Source organism: Orcinus orca, chromosome 12 (genome assembly GCF_937001465.1).
Source record: "Orcinus orca chromosome 12, mOrcOrc1.1, whole genome shotgun sequence".
Classification (NCBI taxonomy): Eukaryota; Metazoa; Chordata; class Mammalia; order Artiodactyla; family Delphinidae; genus Orcinus; species Orcinus orca.
The window spans coordinates 7,765,692-7,786,823 of record NC_064570.1 but is presented as its reverse complement, the minus strand read 5'-3'; the positions used below and the strand labels follow the sequence as shown (position 1 = coordinate 7,786,823).

The window sequence follows — 21,132 nt, the reverse complement described above, 5'->3', positions numbered from 1 at the left end:
GGTGTGGAGGTGTTTTTTTAATAAGAGATGTCAATATCAGTCAATTTATTATAAACAGTCATGTGAAGATAAAAGGGGCAAATCCTAACCTCAGTTGGGCTCCTGGATCCTAACAGAACCAGGTTTGAAAGAAGAAAGGAATGCAGTGAGGAAAGGAAATGGACAGGGTTAGTGTATGCTAAGTTTGCCATCAAGTGAAAATTTGTTAGGTAGGAGATGAAGCTTGAAGTACATTCAGGTTAATTTAAAATTGAAGTGGGGTAGATGGGAATCACGGCGGGTCTCTTAAATGAGTGGCTAAATCAAAGTAAGGTGTTAAGTGATTTTGGCTATTTAAGACAAATGCGAAGAGGAAGAACCAGTAAGCAGTTAAAGTGGCTTCTAGAGCATTTCCCCCCACATTTGAAATGTGTACTCTCAATTGTATATTTATACAGAAGTGAAATAACATCGATACTGTTAATCTGAGTATTCAGTGTATTATTATTTTAACAAGAAATACGTATGCACCAACATTTTTTAAAAGTTTGATTCACTCTGAGAGGCCTTCAGAGTGCAATGGCTTAGTAGTCCCCTTTTGATCAACAGATACCCCAGTGGACACATTTACAAATACATAGTATAGTTCTAATATTTTCTTCCCTCTTCTTAAAGATTGGAGCATCTCACTTTGAAGACCACAGTCCTAGAAGGCTGTTCAGACAAGTCTAGAATTCAGGGGAGGATGCAAAGGAGACCACGGACTGGAGTAGTGTGGCTTTGGAAATTGACAGTGACAAAAATAGGGTTCACCTGTAAGGGACGCCATAGGTAGGGATTTTTTCTAGGCGTATGATGTAGATCATCTCTGTACCAAGAACTTCAGTTTGATGGGCAATTTTTGAGGCTTTGTGTGGCAAGTTTGATGCACGGTATTACAAAGGCAGCAGTGATGCAAAATAGGGAGAAGGCGGGTTGTTGGGGAGGAGATGGGGCAGACCCATGTTGGCGGCGATGGCCAAGTTGGGAAGAAGTGCGGATTTGGAAAACCAAGATGCGGTCCCTCTATCCCTGCACCGTAGCTGCAGTACCTGATCTACTGCAATTCCTTCAGGTGCTGTTTACTGGTCCGTTCCTACTGTCTCAGGCTCTTCTTTTTCCTACCATTCCTCTTCACATTCTACCTAAATGATATTCTCCCCTTGTAGGGATTGCGAAGAAATTGCTGCGGAGCAAGGTAAATGGCCTTTGAGCGCCAGGGCGGAGTCTAACTAAGCTTCCCTTCACCGTAGGGGCCCAAGTGTAAGATCAAACGCCCGTGGGTGGGCAGGTGGCTGGCGCCGCCCTCCGCCGGTCAGAGGCCCCCGGGGCTGGTGGCGGTGTGCTGGGGCAGCGGGTTTCCCCGCTGCGAGCCCTTTAAGACGGCGGCGCGGCGGAAGCGCGTGGCAGCACGTGGCCGCACTGGGCGCCCTCGGTCGAGCTGCGTGGCCATGGACGTGGGCGCCGATGAGTTCGAGCAGAGCCTTCCTCTGTTGCAGGAGCTCGTCCAGGGCGCGGACTTCGTGGGTAAGGCGCCGGGATTCCGGGCCTCGTCGCCGCAGCCCCCTGGCCGGCGGCAGGGTGTGGTTCGGCCGGCACAGGGCGGAGAGGTGAGGCCCGGCTGGGTGGTTGCCAGGCTGCAGGAGGCTCAAACAGGGCCCCTCCGAAGGACAGGGTGTGTGCCTTCTCGGGCCTGGGGGGGATGTTAGGCAGCAGGTACAGCCTTGGCCCCAGTTTGGTCCAGGTGGAACGGGGTGGCCTGGCTTGTCCTTGCTTTGGCTTCCTCTGTTCTCCCTTCTTGACCTCTCCTGGCCTCTTGAGCAGCAAGAAGGTGAGCCAGAACTTTTACCACCAGCAGCGTTTACAGCACAAAGAGCCTTGCGATGGCCTGCGCCTGGGGACTCTTGTCTTTCTTGCCTCCCCTGCAGGTCTAGACATAGAGTTCACTGGCCTTCGTTCTAACCCGTCCGGGCCCCAGCAGATCAGGTAAAGCTAAAACTGCCTTAGAGCTGAGCTGGAGAGGTTGTCGGCCGCGCGCTCCTGGACGACACCCTGGCCGGCCAGCATTGTTTCCCGACAGGCACCCTGTTGGCATTGGGCGGGCAGGACAGCATTTTGTGTGGGGTTTGGGGACCTGGCCCTTGTCCACGAAACGCTGGTCCTCTAGTTGTAACAAGGAAAGTGCTGCGCCTGGTTGAGACGTGCTGATCCAGCATGGAGGCTGTGCTGCCTTGCTGGCCTCTGCGCTGAGATGCCTGTTTTTTCACAGTCTGTTTGACTTGCCATCAGAGTGGTATCTCAAGACCCGTCAGAGTGTTCAGCAGTTCACCGTCTGTCAGATTGGTGAGTCTAATCTTCAGCTGTTTCTTATAAGTTACTGAAATAGAGACTTTCTTCCTTTTTTTTTTTTTTTGCCGTGCCCGGGCCTCTCACCGCTGCGGCCTCTCCCGCCGCGGAGCACGGGCCCCGGACGCACAGGCCCAGTGGCCACGGCTCACGGGCCCAGTCGCTCCGCAGCACGTGGGATCTTCCCGGACCGGGGCACGAACCCGCACCCCCTGAGGCGGACCCCCAACCACTGCGCCACCAGGGAAGCCCTCTTCCTTTTTTAAAATTGTCTTTGTGTTTCCTACTGGGAAAACAGTTTTGGCGCCTTTGTGAGATACTGGCTATCGTTTTGCGTGCTCATTTGGTTTTTGGCCATGTCATGCCTGCGAGACCTAACACTTCATAATAAGCAGAAACGTGATCTCCATGCCTAAATCAACATTAAGGAACTTGTACCATATTTCAGGGAAAAATTTGTGTTTTCTTTAAAGAAAAATCATATACAAGATCATACTATAAACGTTGTTCTGCATCGTTTTTTTTCTTCCCCACGACTGGGGTTTAGAGATCTTTCTATATCCGCTTATACAGATTTCCTGTTCTTTTTTTTTTTTTTTTTTTTTTTGCGGTATGCGGGCCTCTCACTGTTGTGGCCTCTCCCATTGCGGAGCACAGGCTCCGGACGCTCAGGCTCAGCAGCCATGGCTCACGGGCCCAGCCGCTGCGCGGCATGTGGGATCTTCCCGGACCGGGGCACAAACCCGTGTCCCCTGCATCGGCAGGCGGACTCTCAACCACTGCGCCACCAGGGAAGCCCTCCTGTTCGTTTCTAACAGTTGCATAGCACTCCAAACTGAATGTATCTGTTGGCTCCCTCTCCTAATGATGAGTACTTTAGTTACCATTTGTATGTGATGAAACAGGGCTGCATTGACTGTCTTAGTGTTTTTATGTTACTGTGCATTTGTGAATGTATGTGTTTGGTATACTTGTAGCAGTGGAGTATGTGCATTAAAGTATTGATTTGTTGTCTAACTATTGCTCTTCCTACCAACCATCTGAGAAGTTTACAGAGACTTACACTAACAGGGAATGTGTCTGTTTCCCTCACTCACACTGAGTATTACCAGTCTTAATTTTTTGCCCACCTGGTAGAGGAAAAATGATCTAAAATTACCGTTCTGATTTACATTTTTAATACAGGATCAACAAACTGTTTCTGTAAAGGGCTAAACTAAATATTTTAGGTTTTGCAGGCCATACTGTCTCTGTTACAACTACTCAGTGCTGCCCTTGTTAATGAGAAATCAGCTGTAGTTAATACACAAATGAATGAGCATAGCTGTATTTCAATAAAACTTTATTTAAAAAACAGGTCATGAGACATTTTACTGATTCTTTTCCTGTGAATGATGGTGAACACCCGTGTGTGTGTGTGTGTGTGTGTGTGTGTGTGTTTTGCTCTGTGTCCTTGTCCTTTGCTATTATTCTGTTGTGATTGTTTTTCTTAATTGTGAGACCTCTTTGAAAGTATGGGAAACAGCACTTAGATGCGTTTGTATTGTTTTCCCCCTACTTCAAAGTCTTTTTCACTTTGTGTGTGGTCTTTTTAGAGGTACAGACATTCTAAAGCAATTAAATGTATACATCTTCATAGATCTTAGTGTTTTCTCTTTTTTTTCTTTTATTATCCCTTTTTTCTCTTTTTTTTTTTCCTTAGAGTTTCCTCTTACTAGTTTTAAAACCATAGAAGTGTCATTTTAACATTCTGTGTTTGAACAGCCATTCACAATTATATTTCAGTAATCTCCGTGTGAATGACAATTTGACAGTTCTCATGTTTTGACTCTTCTCTTCATTTCTTTCTTTTTTAGAAGTTATCCTAAAGCTCGTACAATAACTTTGGGTGCAAAGTACTGTTCAGAAGTTTTTCTGTAGTTAACTTCTGGTAGCTTTTCTTTTGGTATTCATTCTCTCTACCATCATTCTTCTAGGATTGTCTATGTTTTCCAGTATTGAAGGCGAGTCAAACAAGTATGTATAAAGACCTTTGGCAAAACACATGGCTCTTGCCCACTTACCTTCTCCACCTGCTCCCCCTTCAGGCTCTGAAGCGCTTTGGCCCCGGGTGCTCTGTAGACCCTCCGGCTTCTGTGCCCGCCACCCCCCTCCCCTGCCGATGCCCGCTGGTCCTTCAAGTCTCTCAAAGCAGCACCATCTCTGGGGGCCTTTCCCAGCACCCCTGTACCTTTGGTGCTCCTTTCCCCATTTCCTTGTCTCCTGTGTGTGCCTTCAGGATTGCAATTAACAGTGTTATAATGAAGGTGATGTACCTCCCAGGCGGCAGCAGTCAGAAAGGATGCTGAATGGCAGCCCCACTGTCTCAAATAGGGCGTCAGACTTTGTTCCCCAGGGGCAGGATCTCTGCCTTTTTTCATTGGCCACCCCCATGCCAGTCATAGTGCTTGAGATATAGCTGACATTCAAGTACAGTGGACCCTTGAACAACACGGGGTTTGAGCTGCATGGGTCCACTTATACTCAGATTTTTTCACTAAAATGACAGTACCCATGTGTAGACACAGGGCAGGCTGTAAATTATATGCGGATTTTGACTGCATGAACGGTGGGCGCCCCTAACCGCCGTGTTGTTCAGGGGTCAACTGTACTTCTCAAGTGGAGGGAAGAGCCCACTCAGAAGCCTGTGGTATGAGCCAGAATTCTAAAACTGGTTTTCGTCTTTTTCTCCTTATGTGTATTTTTTTTCTAGGTATGAAGCCCATTCGTGTAACTTCTTTCTCTTCCCTACAACGTTTGGGATTTTGGATTCAGAGTTCTCTTTCCAGGCTTCTAGTGTTCAGTTTTTGAATGAGCATGGCTTCGATTATAACAAGGTACAGCATTGGAGGAGGGGACTGGGAAGGGTTGCAAGGCTATCTAGCCCACCTGGTCTGAATCCATTTCTTGTCCCCTTTCTGCCTTGTCCTCAAAACGTGGACAAGGAAGGTTTCTTTCCACTCTGCTGCCAGCACAGAGGATGCCTCTGACTAGTTTCCTTGTCCGTTCCTTTCTTCAGTTTCTCAAGAATGGAATCCCATATATGAACGAAGAACAGGAGAAGAAAATTAAACACAGCATCCTGACTGGGAACTGGAGAGTTCGCAGGTAAAGCCTGCTTCTCCGGGTGCTTTGTGGGTTTCTTTGCTGCTGGTGTGTTTCTGGCTTTCCTGTGCGTAGACGTGCTGTCTCCAGGACGGGCTGACCTCACACCATCACCTTTAGCTGGCGTAGCTTCCTGGACCCACGCTCAGTCAAACACAACAGCCTGAAGTGCTGGTGATACCGTTCTCAGGCCTGAGATAAGAAATCTCTCGCTGTGTAGCGTGTGATTTTAGTGTTTAACAATGAAGGGGAGAAAGAACTGACTGTTAATTTGGTACTCAAAGAGGCAGGAAGCCCATTCCAGGGCTGGAGGGGAAGATGGCTCTGTTGGCCTCCCTGTGAGATGTTATGTTGGCCTCCCACGTGATCTTAGGGATTTTTCAAGGTAAATCACAGGTAGCCTTGACCAGGTAGTCACATGCCTTGGCTTGGGCACGTTGCCCCACGTGCCTGACGCTGCTGTGTTCCCCAGGGCAGGATCTCTGCCTTTTTTCTTTGGCCTCCAGTGCCTCTTGTTGTACTTGAAACCCAGTTGTACTGTAGGGCTGGGGCCAGGCCTGCACAGCCGCGTTGTGTGCTAGAAGGAGCAGGCCGCCCGGGCCCACACAGGCCCTGCTGTCCGCTAGCTTTCTGGTTTTGAACCAGTCCTCTAAGCTCTTTGAGCTTGCGACTCTTTGCCTGTCTCAAGAAGGGGTTAAATTAGACAGCTTTTAGTTCTGGAATGTTACGATTATCTGGTCCAGATAATTATGTAATGCGGGAATTTTTTTTTTTAATGTCTGTTTGTGGTTTTATATAAAAATACCTTTTGGAAGGGAAAAACAAATTGAATTTTTAATCTTCTGTTACCTTCAAGTGTTGGAGAAAAGTCTTTCCTTTTCTCAACATAACATCATGTCCTTATATTTCTAACGCAGGAGAAGGTGTACTTACCAAAGTTGCTGTCTTTTCCATGCTTCAGCAGATGGTGCTTTTTCACCTCTGAGAGCAGAATTGAGAAGATAGGGCTGATGGTGTTGTTCAGTGTGGGCTGCATCCCAGCGTCCTCCTGCCCATAGGCCCGTCCGAGCGAGGGGCAGAAGGGCTCCTGAGGACAGACCAGGGGGTAGAGGCCAAGTGATTGGCTTCCTGTCGCAAAACAAGACTCAGAAAAGAAGTGGTCTCTTTGGGTTCCATTTTCTTGCCGAGATCACAGTGTTATAACGGGAGCCTTCAGAAGCCTCCCCCACGTTAGCGCTGGCTCGTGGTTCTGTGGTCTTCCCCAGCATTCCCGCTTCACTGTGCCCATTTTCAGTTCTCTGGATAAAGACCAAATCAAGGTGGTGATTGACGAGGTGACGCGCTGGCTGGACCTGGCAGAGGAAGGCGACTGGATGACCCTCCCTGGTATCACCGGTAGGCAGGAGGTAGCTCCCCGGCCTGGGAGCTGTGGAACCGGCCGCTGTCACGTGCTGGAGGGTGGGGGAGCATCCCTTCTCCCCTGGTGGGTCCTGGGCGGCAGCTCAGCAGACACATGGTCCTTGTGGTTAGATAGAGCCCTGACCGCAATTCGGAGGTTGAAGGGTTTTCAACCGATTCTGAATTTTAAGGTTGAGGGAGTGAAGTTCCATTCAGAGCCATCCTTCTTATCCCAATCCTTGGTGCCCTGTGGACTCTTGCTTTACTGTTGTTAATCTCTGAATTTCTCTGAATTTCCCCCAACGGGACAATGTGGGATCACGATGAACCTGCCCTAGAATAGCGGTTCTCAGCCCTGGTCGGTGGACCCCAGGGGTCTCTGAGACCCTTTGCAAGGGGTTCACAAGGTCAAAACTCTTGTCAGAATATCACTCGGCTATCGCTTGCCATTACCACTGTGCCGTTTGCACTGATGGTCCTGCAGCTGCGGTGGGTAGAGCGGCTGGCGCCCCAGCACAGGCGAAGGGAGGCACGTCCGACCACGCTGGCAGTCGTATTCTTTGTTACTGCTTCCAGTTTTTAAAAATTCCAGTTTTACTTGGAATTTAGGAAATAATTCTTTTTAGTGAAATAATAATTATTAATTTTATTAAATCTCAACATTTGATTGCTCATCTTTTAAAATATTCTGTGTATCAAAATAAGTACAGAAAAAATAAATGTTCATGAAACATTGCTGCTGCTACCGAAGTACAGTGGTTGTCTTGAGCAAAAGCACTTGCGCAGGTTTTTGTGTTGAGAGCTGAATTAGCTCCCTTTTATTTACTTATTTATTTAAAGGCATATATATGTGTGTGTGTGTATGTGTGTATATATATATATAAATATATATATGTATATATAAATATATATATATATATTTTTTCTTTTTTTTGGGCCATGCCGCATGGCTTGTGGGATCTTAGTTCCCCGACCAGGGATTGAACGCCAGGCCCTCCCTCGGCAGTGAAAGCGCTGAGTCCTAACCACTGAACTGCCAGGGAATTCCCTTAAGGAATATAATTTTTACTTGAAGGAACTGACTGGTTGTTTCAGTGTGGGTATTTTCAATCACTTTCTCAAGGGAAAAAAGTAAGCCTTGTCTTCAGGGAGACTCACTCACAGTATTTGCTAGAGATGAAATTTGAGCTTTCAATAAAAGACTGGAATTTTGGAAAGCTTGCATCTGTCACCATAAGCTTGACAACTTTATGAGACCTTTCTAATGAGATCAGTGGCCATACGTACAAGTGCCTTTTGATGGTATTGTATGATATGTGAACACTTGGACGATGTGTATAACTCAGGAAACCAGCGCTCTCCAAATAACCACCACATGATGTTACAAAATCATGGGCAAAAGTGTAATGGGTTTATTATTTTTTAAACTTGGCGATTTTGAATTTCATGTATAGTTTTAATTTCTAACATGATGAATATCAAGACCCGTACCCCCACACACACAAAGACTCTTTGGGGTCCTCAATTTAAGAGTGGCCCCGAGATCAGAAACTTCAAGAAAGCTGCCCTAGATCGTGCCGTGCCATCCCTGTCGCTTGGCCTTGTGGGATTGGGTATACCTAAGAGCTGTCCTTCCACTTGATCCATCCATCTCTCAGCCGCTTTTCCTCTCGGGCTTCTCTTGAGGGGAGGGTGGACTGCCGTTCCAGGGTCTGCAGTGGTTCTGTGCAAGTCTTGTTTCCTTGCTGCAGGCTTCCAGGCCTTCGAGGTCCAGCTTGTGCTGAGGAAGGCCCTCCCCGACATCTGGACGGTGATGAGAGACCAGGGGGTGAGTTCCCACCTGGAGGGGGGCAGCCTCGGTGGCTCTATCATTTCTCTCTCGTTTGGCCAAATCTGGCCTCTGTGAAAGGCTTCTTCTCCCCCCCTCCCTCTCCTCCCTTTTGAGATGAAGGACCACTTTTTTGGCCCCATTCCCAGGAACCCAGGATACAGGGACCTTGGTCTCTACTTCTCCTTTCAGGTGACAGTGAAGAAAGTGAGTAAACGGCATCGCTGGTATCTTGAGAACACCTCTTGCGATCGAGAGAGCTGTTGGCAGGAGAAGATTCTTCTCTCTGCGAGGGGTTTTTCTGTGTTTTTCCAGATGCTGGTGAAAGCCCAGAAGGTAGGGAAAAAATATCTCTTTCCTTGGTCTTTAGCAGTCTTTTGTAATTTTGGCTATAGGTACTAATGGGTCCTTCAACTAAAGGGTCCTTCAACTAAAAGGGTCCTTCAATGGGTCCTTAAGATTCCTTAAGATAAGTGACTTCCTTTTTGTTAACTGGCTTTATGGATCTAACCTTGCTTTCACAAAATCATAACAGATTAATTTGGGGAAAGACTGTCCCTATGAAATATTACTAGTTCTTTGCTCCTTTCAGACACATGGGCATTTCAATACTAATTGACCTAAAACTACCTGGGGACTGCACATGTCTGCTTCACAGCTTAGATTCCCAGTGCGGCCCAGGCCTCGAGTCCCTCTGACTCGCTGCTTTGCTTTTCTGGCCTTTAAGCAGTCAGGCTACCTTTCATGGGAGTGGAATGCAGGTGGGGATGGGATTACCATGTCGTCAGAATGCAGTGGGTTCTAAAGCTACACCCTTTGCCGTTAGTCTATGGCGTCTGTTTTATTTTTAAAATTTCATTTCTCTCACCTGTTGATTTCCTCCAAGTAGCCCTTAGTGGGACATAATATGATGATGGATCTGCTGCATCTCCATGAGAAGTTCTTCAGACCTCTCCCAGGTAGGGACAGACCATCCTTCTCCTTCCTCTGATCTTAGCTTGCCATCTGGCAAGGGGATTGGCCCAGAATCGTGCCCCTGAGGGAGCCCCTACACACACAGCCATCCCCAGGGCCTCACAGGTTTCTGGAGAGGTCGCGTACATCTGTGCCTGTTACCATTTTCCTGGAGCTGGGGGACTTTCTCCAGGAGAAAAACTTACGTTTGAATTGATACTCTTCCCCCCTGTTACGGAAGTTGTTCGGTCTTATTGTATAAGACTTAGCAAAATCAGAGACGGGCAGGGGACGTGTAATCACAGCTATAATCCTGACACTTTTTGCTTTTACCTCTGTTGTGGCTTTTTACATATTTGACCACACTGCGTATATGATTTTGATTTTGGCTTTTCTTCACTTGCCAAAAGCATTTATTTATGTCATTAACCTAAAATCATTTAATGGCCACGTGGTACTGACTTATGCCTGTCCCAGTCTTTTCCATGACTGATGCCATTGGACACACAGAAGTGTGACATAGCAGTTAAAAGCACGCATTCAGATGTCATGTTGAGGCCTCATCCCACCATTGTTATGTGCAATCTCAAGCAAGTTACTGAAACGTGCCTATTCTGTTTCCATGTCTGTAAAACGGGGGAAATGATATCAACAGTATGGATATCAGAGTTGTTTGGGGATTAAATGAACTAACGATGTACTGAGAACACTAGTGTAGATTGAAGGGGTGAGAAGGTTCTAGGAGAGAGTTCTCTAGGAAATGAATTGATAAAAAAAAAACACCTCAGTTTGAGCATCTTGAGAGAACTTGGGGAGAATTAAGGGTAAGATAATCACTCACCAAAAGACTAAGCAAACAACCAAACAAAAAAATTGCTGGAACAAAAGCTGTGCCAGAAAGGAAGTCACTGGAGGAGACCACCTGGCCCCTTGGTGAGTAATGCACAGGTGCTCTCAATGGTGAGGCGTACGAGGTAGAAGGGGTGATTATTTTCTTACCTTGTGGGAGTCAACAGTTAGTGAGGGCCCCAAACCTGGAAATTACCGAGCAGCATAAGCATGTTATTTAGAGATGTGGGAATAAACTCCGAAAGAAAAAATGGAAGGTCGTTGCCTTTGGGGAATAGGAAATGGGAGGGCAGTGAGAAGAGGGCTAGCAGAGGGGTTTGGGTTGGTTTGTTTTGCAGACAACTATATGCAGGTATAATTTTGATAAATACATGAATTAATAGGTAATTTTTATCAAGGCACTTATAATTTTTAACTTACTGGATTTTTCTTTGAACAGTTATTTACAGACTTCACATCTGCCTTTCCAGTCATACCTCGTTCTCCCTTTTCCATTGGCTAGAACTTTGCAAATCGCGTTAACTAATGTTGGCCTGAATTTAGGAAAACCGTTTAGCTTTTGCTGTTACAAATGGTGATGTCAGGTTGGTTTGAGATTCAGAAATCCTTGATGATGAGGAGTAAGGATGTTTTCAGTTCCTCTTTTGTTTTATTTGCTTTATTAGCCAGTGTTGGTGACGAGCTAGACTGGAGAAGTTCTTCCCATTTTTACCAATGAACTCACTTCTGACTGTCTGGGTCTTTCCCTTCAGAAAGCTATGAAGAATTTAAGGTGAATATCCACAACCTATTTCCTGTTCTCATTGACACCAAAAGTGTGGCCAAGGATATCTGGAAGGTAATGAGTTAAACTGCTCTGGGGAAAGGAAAGCTTCGTTTGTCCCACTAACACTTAGCTTTCTCGTTCTTTTCAGAAGATCGAGAGCGTGCGTCCCTTGGACGTTTCCTTGAACCCTTTGCTCGTATTTTGCAGCCAGTATTGGTTTTCTTTTTTTATTCTGCCACCTCTGAGTGATGCTGGCTTATGTGTGATTTTTTTTTTTCTTTCCTTCATTCACGTTCTCACGTTTTGACTTACTGGTGGGTAGTTCACGGGCTTATTTAGATAGCACAGCAGAACAACTTGTTCTAGAGCTTGGTGTATACACAGTGAGTGTTTGCAACGTGCTTAAAGAGCGTCAGGGTTGGGGGCAGGGATCCCACTTGAGAAATTTTATCTTTACTGAGCATTAGGGCCGTGGGATTTCAACCCAGACACATTAGAATCACCTGGGAGGGTAAACACTGACACCCAGACCCCACCTTCAGCTTCTCTGGTGTAGAGGGGCCGGGAGTGGCATTTCTACAGCTGCCGGGTGACTTCTGTTCTGCAGCTGAGGTGGTGTGGAGGACGGAAGCACCCAGCTGGTTTAGAAGTTAAAACTGAGGAACCAAGCAAGGGGAGGCAGATCAGTGTTGTAGATAAAGCTTTAAGCTGATCAGAATGAACTGTTCGGTAAGGAAACCACAAAAGCGGCACTGGGTTACTTGGTACATCTTTGCCCAGAGACACACGTATTACTCGTACCTCACGTATTTCTAGCTGACGGTGTTCTGTGACGCTGCCCATCTCCACGGAACGGAGTTCTAGGGCGAAGCGGGAAGGACGCGGGGGCTGATCTGAGGCAACTAGTGCAAACCCGTCTCCACTGCACGTGAGATGAGGTGAACTCTAGGCCTTGGGGACCTGGCAGTCCCTTAGAGTACCTAGTGCCCTGCGTAATGTGTCCTTGGCCGCGGGCTTGTGCCTTGGAGTCCTGTGTTTCTCAAACCCCTAAAACACTTGTCTTTGAAGGAAGTTGCTGTGTTGTGTTTGTGGCAGTTTTCTTAGGCTGGGTTGCCGGGTCCCTTATAGAAAACCCAAGGACACTAGGTACCCTGACATCCGAATTAAGGAATAAATATAGGTGTATGTAAAGAGAGGAGTTTATAGGAGTTTGCATTTTGCAGGTCATTTTAATGGCCATGTGGTAATACCTGAAGCAGATAGTAAACATAACCACAAATGTCTTATTCTCCCTAATTTGTTTTCCAAATTATAGGAGCTGAATTTCCCAAGGGTTTCAAGTCTTTTAGAAGTTTATGAAGTCCTAAACAGGTAAGAAAGCTGGTTTTCGGAGCTGCTTATAGATCAGGGGTTCTCACTTGGGGCGATTTTGCTCCCCAGGGCACATCTGGCAACAGTGAGGTGTTTTTGGTCGTTAGAGTTCAGGGGTACCTAGTGAGTAGAGGCCAGGATGCACAGGACAGCCCCCAACCCAAAGAATTCTCCAGCCCCAAACGTTACTGGTGCTGAGGTTGCCAAACCCCCTTCTGGAGGGGAAGGGGCCTGGTCAAATACCTACAGCTGTTTAATTATCTGGTGTTTTCTGTTGGCCAGGGTTTTATTTTTCCTGTGATCTGTTTGATTATTGGAGTGATTAGCTCCATGGGAACAGATTTTGTTCTTCTTTTGGACCTTGATGTTTCTCTCAGGCCTACAGCAGTGCGAGGCATAGTAGGTGCACATTAAACACTGGAGTGAGTGAACGGTCCTAGTACCGGGTGAGTTCCTGCCCTTCCTACAGGAACAGCGACCCTGTCTTCCCTCATGTCCCAGCCACGCTGCGGGCATGTGCTGGCAGGAGCGTGTTGCCTGGAAGGCCTGGAGTGGATGGGGGCTTCTCTGCCCACTCCTTTGTCCCCAACTGGGGGGACCAGCAAACCAGAGCGGGGAGAGGGTGGCGTCGGGAGCAGTTGAAGGTGAGACCTTTTTGGAAAGAAGCTGTGTCTCTGTGGCTCACTGTCATCCGGCCACTGGCACGGGGGCCCCTGAAGATGCCTGGCCGGAGCCGCACTGGCCTCTTGAGTCTCCCATAGATGCTCTTTTCGGCTCATGGCATCAGTGATTTCCGACGTGATCGTCTCCTCTGGCCCCTTAGGCTTCATCTCTTCCTTTCTCACACGGCCCTCCTGGCCTTCATTTCTAAGAAAACAAGAGGCTAGAGGCGGGAGTGTCTCAGCCCCCTGCAGACACTTGCGCGGTGTTAACCTCTTCGCCACTCTCTCCCGTCAGCCCGCACACGGGAACGCCTGCTGCGTATGGGGCCAAGGCACGAAGGGCTGCCCTCCCAGGGCCTGTCCGTCCTCCTGGCCCTGCACCTTCCCTCCGCTCAGCAGCCCCCCTGCCCTTCGTGCCCCCCTGACCCCCGCCGTGTCCTCAGCCTCTCCCTCAGCATCAGCATCTTTCTTCTAACTCAGAAAACGTGAAGCTCCCCTCGGTCTCCCCTCTTGCCACCACTGTCCTTGTTCTGTCTACAACAGGCCTCTTCAGAGGCCTCGCCTTCTCCTGGGCCCACTGAGGTCAGGTTGCCTCCCCTCCACGGAACTTGGTCTGGGTATCGGGGCCCAGCTGATGGGAAGATGCGCACAGGCGTTTGGAACAGGGCGTGGCAGGCGCTCGTGCTCAGTGTTAACTTCTGTCTGGCGTCTGACACCCTGGGCCCCTCGGCCCCCTTCCCTGCCGTTGCGCCCTCTCCCGGCTTTCTCTTATTTTCTGGTGAGTGTTTTAATCTCTTCCTCGCGGGCTCTCGTTCTTCCACTTGGTCCCTTACATCTTTCCAGGGTCCCCACTGTCCTCTTCTTCCTCGTTACCGTGCCCCTGGGTGACCGAATCCACCCCCCCCAGCCTCGGCGACCACCACGTCTGTGCCACCGCGGCTCCAGACTCCTCGCGTCCTGACCACCTTCTGGTTGTTCCTGCACCACGTGGCCGCAGGCACCTTCTGCTTGGCCCGCCTCTCTTCCCGTCAAACCGGCTCCCGTGTCTGGAGCAACTTCTGCCACATCCCGACGGCGCCAGGCGCTGTGCCGATGGCTCGTGTGCAGGTGTGAGAGAGAATCTTGTTTTCGGTACGCAGGCCCTGCATCGAGACTTGCTGGGTGTAAATCCCAGCTTTGCCTCTCACGAGCTTCGTGAGTCACCTTGAGAGCAGGCCCCCAGAGCGATGGCCGCCTTGCGGCTTAGGAGCACATGAGGAAATCAGGGTTCAGAGATATGAAGCATATAGAGAGGTACCGATAGATTCTGTTGGAAAACAGACGAAGGGACGGTTTCCAGGTCGAATGCCAGCCGCGTTCACCCACGTGCCAGAGCTGAGACCTGGAAGGAGACCCAGAGCTGGGCCACCAGCGTCTTCTAGTCAAGGCCTGTTGGTTTTACTCCCTAAATGTCCTGGAAACCGGTTCCTTTTTCTGCATCCCCAGGATCATCGCCTTCCCCGAGGCCTTTATTTTTTATTCCAATGGTGGTCGTAGCTCCTCCCCGGTTAGCTTGGTGGCCTGACCTACTTTATCTGCCGGGCTGCCACTTGAGTGATCTTTTAAGATGTGAACTTGACCATTTTTCTGGTCAGAGTCTTCCTCTGGTTCCTGAAGCCCCCCCGTAACGTTCGAGCTCTTTCCCGGCCCCTGCCCTTCACTGTGGGCTTCGCCCTCTCCCTCGCTGTCTCTGCGTGCTCTTCTCTTGGCTTGAAGTGTCTGGTGCTGCCCCATTTCCTCAACCAGGTGAGTCCCTGGGGTTCAGGACTCTCCTGTAGGACCACCGACTTCAGGAAGCCTTCCCTCCCGAAGGCCTGTCCCTCGACAGCCAGGCGTGCACTGCTCACGCCTCGGGCGTCGCATTTCTAGGATGCGCCGAACAGCAGGCTCCCGGGGGCAGAGCCAGCATAGGGTTGATCCTGGTGCCCGGGCTGGGGTCCTGCGTCTGGTAAACGCTCAGAATGACGCGGTTGGAGCCTCTGGCTCTGCTGTTCTTTCATCTGTCCCGTTGCCTGGTTACCAAGACCTGTCTGCCCATGCCTGGATCCGTGCTTTGTTTTGTTTGTTTGTCTTATTTTATATTAGAGCTGTGTTTCGTTGTGATTTTCAAGGAGTCCCAGTACTGAGGACATTTTTATTTGTTAAGAGGATGAGGGGAGAACGAGAAAGGATTGTCAGCGAACGTTTTCTATCGATCTTTCTTCTCTAATAGTGACTTGAATCCCACCAAGAATTCTGGGCCAGTGATTATTCATGCAAGCAAATGTGAAAAATACGGTACGTATGTTTGCCTGAGCTGTGCTCCTCCGAGGTTGGCACGGCTTTGAGGTGCTGGAGCTCAAGCCGGGTCTCCACGTGGCAGGTGTGGGAGGGCCGGGTGGGGCTTTTCCCGTGCCGTATCCATATTATAACCGCCCGATCGAAAGGAGCCGTCCCAGAAGGCGTCGGAGGTCCCGGGGGCGTCCGTCTGTCCAGAAGCCCCATGCTTCCACCTCCCGTGGGCGCTCTTGCTGCCGTGGGGAGGTCCTAGGTCACAGTGGGGTGTGGCTGAGAGAAGGGTGCGTGGTCTCTGCAGGAACAACCGCTAGTTGGCTGTGTGTGCACAGCCGACGTGGGTGTGGAACTGGGGTGGGGTTGGGGGAGAGTCCTTTCCCGGGCTGTGTTCTAATCGCTGCTTAACCGTCTCTCCTGCTTCTGGAAAAACACTTCAGTTGAGACAAAGTATCCCCATGAAGCAGCATACGATGCCTTCCTGTGCGGATCCGGTGAGAGTTGCTGCCCTTTTAAAGGGAGACCCCTGTCTTATTTTCAGTCATCCCCCGCCATCCCTATCCCCCCGCCCCCGCCTTTACTTCCAGGTGGGTGGCACATGTGGAAATAAGGCCTGAGTTTGCATATTTTGAAAAAGCGATCAGATTGCGCCTTGATGCCTGTCACATTTCTAGCTTCTTTTTTTCCAGTTCTTTTGAAGGTGGCCCACTTGCTCCTATGGAGAGCGCACGGGTGAGTGTTCCCTTCATCCTGTGATCTCATCAGTGGTCAGGATTTGTTGAGCCCTCACTGTAAACCAAGACCTCGGGGCTCCCACACTCTCCCGAAGAAGGAGGATGCGAGTGTCATTGTGTAAATGACACATTTATGGAAGCAGCCCTCCTCCATAGGCAGCCTTTCCCAGCCTTCCTCCCACCCTGGGGCTGGTCCTGGCCCCCCGCCTCTTGTGTCGGCCTGGGGAAAAGTCACTGTCAGGACGCCAAGACAGTGGGTGAGGCTCGGGCTCCGCCCCCGCCCCAGTGTTCCCGGGGCGGTATGCTTGCTCCGTCTGTTACCCTCCTGTTTCCTCGTGTCTAGTAAACTGCAGTGAGGTGGGAGGGCAAAGCATATAGGCCAACAAGTGGTCCATCCTCGGGGTTCACACAGTCAGGCTGGGGAGGAGGGCAGTGACTTGGAATAAGGCACACAGGGGAAAGGTTCTTAAAACCTCAACTTGCAATCTTAAATGCACTTTCTCAGGGCGTCGCCATCCTGGATGCCTGCGGTGCTGGGCTCGTAGGCAACAGCTCCACACGTGAACAGTACATTCTGTGGCACATCCTTGCTGCGTACATGTGTTAAGTAGGATTTAGGGACTTCCCTGGCGGTCCAGTGGTTGAGACTCTGTGCTTCCAATGCAGGGGGCACGGGTTCGATCCCTGGTTGGGGAACTAAGATCCCACATGCTGTGCAGCATGGCCAAAATCAAGTAACAGAAACAAACAAACAAAAAATCCAACATGAGACACCTCGTGCCATAAATTCAAGGGGGTATTTTTTTTTTTAAATAAAAGTAGGATTTAGCAGGCCAGGGGAAGGAGCTGATCAAAACTGTGTTCTTTGGGACTGACTTAAACATTTTCAGACTCTACCCTGTTAATGTGGGTACTGCCTAATTTGTCTCTTTTGGTAAAGGGTATTATACACAGAAATAGCCTATGACACATTGATGTAAGGCGTATAGCTTCAGCAAGAAACCCCCGCCCCGTCTCCTTCTTCCCTGTGCTCTGACTGTGAGGGCAGCTGAGACAGTGGAGCCTTAGTACCTGAACCTTGTGTCCTTAATTTCTTTTTTTTTAATTAAAAAATTTTTTAAATTAATTAATTAATTTATTTTTGGCTGCGTTGGGTCTTCATTGCTGTGCACGAGCTTTCTTTAGTTGCGGCGAGCAGGGGCTACTCTTCGTTGTGGTGCGTGGGCTTCTCATTGCGGTGGCTTCTCTTGTTGCGGAGCACGGGCTCTAGGTGCACGAGCTCAGTAGTTGTGGCATGTGGACTCAGTAGTTGTGGCTCGTGGGCTCTAGAGCGCAGGCTCAGTAGTTGTGGCGCACGGGCTTAGTTGCTCCGCAGCATGTGGCATCTTCCCGGACCAGGTCTTGAACACCTGTCCCCTGCATTGGCAGGCAGATTCTTAACCACTGCGCCACCAGGGAAGCCCCAATTTCTTTTAATCCTCAAAACCTAGAAACCATCCTAGGTTTAGAGAAGCTCCATAGCAGCCAGGCCTGCCTGGTGCCAAGGGCTGTGCTTTCTCGCGGGCCTGTGCTCAGGTACGTGGTGGTGTCTGGGTGGAGGCGAGGCTGAGTCAGGACAAGGCTGTGGGGCGAGGGACGGCCATTTGCAGTCTCGTCGAGGGGCGATGGAGTGGACCTTCCTCTGAACAGGGGCCTCGCTCATCCCCTGAGCCTGTGGCTGTTGTTGATGAGCCTAGGGCCCTTTACCAGACGGCCACCAACAGGTGGTGACCCCTGGAAGTTCTCCCTTGGCTCGGGCCGTGGTGAGAGCTCGCTGGTCGTGTGGGGGAGGCCCGTCAACAGAAGTCCCAGAGCCTGTGAGGGGAGGAGGGAGGGGGGTCTCGGGCAGCACCTTGCCCGTTGTCACCAGAGCCTCAGCTGCGGCCGAGGACGTGGGACACCCCCCGTGGGCCTGAAGGCTTTGGGGTTTTCTGTCTTCGTAGGGTTCTTCCCATCCCCAAGCCCTCCTTCCCGCTGTACCTCGACGTGCTGGCTCCCTATGTGAACCAGGTGAATCTTATCCGAGCCGGGGTCCCCAAGATCGTAAGTAGACTTCATTTTGCTCCCCCCATTCGGAGGCTGGAGGCAGCTTGGGGCTCTGGGGGCTATCAGGGGCTTCTGACGGCCACCAAACGCGGCCAGAGAGGGCGCTCACGCCCCACTAAGCCTGTGACTGTCTCCTGTGTTTTCCCGCCTGAGCCAAAGGTGAGCTCGCTCGTTCCTTCCTCCTCTCCTCTCCTCCCCACTGCTTGCAGGGCCTGTCCTAGTTTCTCTCGCAGGATTTTCCAGCTGGGTAGGTAGTCAGTCAGTAGGAACTGTGGAAAATCTGTTCTCCTCCCTGTCTTCTAGAATTTTTCGGGTCCAGATTACCCCAGTATCCGCCCTCCCATCCTCATTGTCACCGTCAGGAGGTGGCCCGGGGTCAGCGAGCAGCAAGTCTACCGCGAGTTTCAGAACCTCTGCAAGTTTGACGTCAGGAGACTGGTGGGGAGCCACTTCCTGCTTCTGACCAATAAGTTTAAGGAGTAGGTGCCTCGGCTCTCAGCCCCCGCCCTCCAACCACAGCCACTCCAGCCGCTCGGAGCAGCTGTGGTGCTTGCGCGCCTGACCGAGCCCTTCTTTCGGCAGCACCCGGAGCATCCTGAAGGAGTACAGGTGCCACCCCACCCTGCAGGTCTCCGTGTACCGCTACTGGAGACACTCCCCAAACGTCAGCTGCCTGTTACAGTAAGTGACCGGGACTGAGGCTGCTTCGGACTTGCCGGTGGTCCCAGCTGGGTGTGAGTCGAGCACAGCTCGCTAGCCGGCGTGCGCTGGGCAAGGGGTCGTTGACCAGCACGCTGGACCAAACGTCGTTCAGTGACGCTCAGCAGACATTGATCGAGCACGTGCTGTCTTCGGCACTGTCCTAGGTTCCAGGGCTTCATCCGTGGGTGAAACAAAACCCCCTGTTCTCGTGGAGCTCGCACTGGAGTGGGGGTAATAAACGAGTGACCTGCACGGTCTGTTAGGTGATAAGTGTTAGAAACGAGCAGGGTGAGGGCTGGCCTGGGGGCAGGTTGCTCTTTAAAGGAGAAGATCGGGGCCCTCATAGAAGGCCCAGGGCGGGGGTGGGGGGGTGTCGCTGGTGGGGAGTGAGCCAGGCACGGCGACGCGGGGCGGGGGACGGTGTCCAGGCAGAGGAGGCAGCGGGGAGGGGCCCTCTTGGGGGCGCGGTGCTCCTGGCGTGTGGAGGGGCAGTGACAAAGCTACCAGACGAAACAAGGAGCAGCAGGCAAGGCTACGGAAGCCGGCGGGTTGCGGCCAGCAGAGGGCGCGGCTGGGGACTGCGGGAGAAGCTGGGTCGGCCGCCGGAGGTTCAGTGGCGCAGGGCTCTGCGTGGAGACGTTGGGGGACACAGGGCAGGGGGACGTCAGGAAGCCAGGTCACCTGGTCACACTGTGCGGCTGCGGCTTGGACCGCTTGGTGGCAGGTCGGGGGAGTCGGGGGTGCCGAAGGTGGGATCAGACAGACGGGAGCAGGGTCAAGTTTAAACCCGGCGTTTTTGGTCTGAGCCGCTGGGAAGACAGAGCTGCTGTTAAATGAGCTTGAAGGATTTTGGTTTCCTGTTAGGAGCCAGACCCGTCGAAAACCACATCGTTGAAGAAGAAAGCTTGACTGCTAGGCAGTCTTCACCCCCTCAACTTCCAACGTAAATCACTGGGAAAGGTGCCCTCTGTGTCCCAGAGCCATTGTAGCCTCGAGAGAATGTTGGCGCCGGGAGAGGGATGGAAAGGAAATAACACCCGGGCGAACGTAGCCGGGAAGGAAGAGGGGCCAGCCTGCACCGGTGCTCTCACACCTGCTGGGCGCACGCGGGGCCTCCCGCGCCATCCAGGCCGCTGACCGGTGTCATTGTCTTGCAGGGTCTGTGGCGTAGTCACCACCTGGGCCTTTATCGCGTTTCTCCTGGGAGGTGCTCGCCCCTGAGCGCAGCAAGGCCGCCTGCAGTCCCGTCCTGTCTCCGCGCGATCCCGGGGCTGCCGTCCCGGCTTCTTTTGTTCAAATCACATCCTACTTGCATGTGGATCTGCGCGGTCCTTACGAGGAGTTTTGTTATGTGTTGAATGTGAAATTCTGTAAATATTATCAATGATAAATCCTTTGTGTGTGGCCAAAACTTTTCTTTCTATACATGACCGGGGAGAAGCCACACCTCTGGGAATTTGAGCTAATGTTCCAGAGTGTCTTCTGAACGGACAACTGGGACGATAAGAGCTGGACACCAGGTGGGCAGAAGACTCCGTTATTGCTGAGAGAGAAAGCAATAGCTGATAGGCAGGAGTTTAGGCCTGAGAAACGGCCGAAGCTTTAGTAAAGGGAAAAATAAAACCAGGTGTCATGGGCACCGGTGTTGGTCCATGTTTTGGGTAACTGCCATAAACCATGAAGCAGCTCACCTTAGAAACAAAGTGGCTTGTACCACGGGTGTGAACCCTGAGATCGAGGTAGAAGCGGATGGTTTTCTTTCCTGGGCAGTGCGGGCCCTTCACTCGGCTTCGTCAGGAGCTCTTCTCTGTGAGGGGTTGAACTTGGCTGGGCTGTGTGTTCAGCCTTGAACTTAAGGATTCAGCAGAGCCTTCTTAAATTCCTTGTGGAAGAAGTTTTTTCTGTATAAAACAGAAGTGTTAGTACTGGCAGCTGCCCAGAAGGAGAGTTTGGGAGCCACCCCAG

General features: G+C 50.6%; 1 protein-coding gene across 4 annotated transcripts; it reads left to right on the top strand.

The window, feature by feature from the left end:
* Window positions 1-48: 48 nt before the first annotated feature.
* On the top strand, window positions 49-20,804 carry PNLDC1 (PARN like ribonuclease domain containing exonuclease 1). 4 transcript variants are annotated; one of them, XM_033404011.2, is made up of 19 exons: window positions 49-1,216; window positions 1,518-2,004; window positions 2,288-2,361; window positions 4,341-4,380; window positions 5,117-5,240; window positions 5,423-5,511; window positions 6,803-6,903; window positions 8,658-8,734; window positions 8,927-9,070; window positions 9,624-9,693; window positions 11,290-11,375; window positions 12,619-12,674; window positions 15,588-15,652; window positions 16,087-16,140; window positions 16,336-16,378; window positions 18,363-18,462; window positions 18,769-18,944; window positions 19,048-19,146; window positions 20,325-20,804. In XM_033404011.2, the coding sequence occupies exons 2-19, from the start codon at window positions 1,721-1,723 to the stop codon at window positions 20,386-20,388; spliced, it is 1,746 nt and encodes a 581-aa protein (XP_033259902.1). In that variant the 5' UTR covers window positions 49-1,216; window positions 1,518-1,720; the 3' UTR covers window positions 20,389-20,804. The 4 variants fall into 4 exon arrangements, 3 of the variants coding, with proteins under 3 accessions (XP_033259902.1, XP_004278952.1, XP_049551443.1); XM_004278904.4 differs by having other exon boundaries at window positions 49-1,545; window positions 1,947-2,004; XR_007470614.1 differs by lacking the exons at window positions 19,048-19,146; window positions 20,325-20,804 and having other exon boundaries at window positions 49-2,004; window positions 17,956-18,462; window positions 18,769-18,816.
* The last annotated feature ends 328 nt before the right edge of the window (window positions 20,805-21,132 follow it).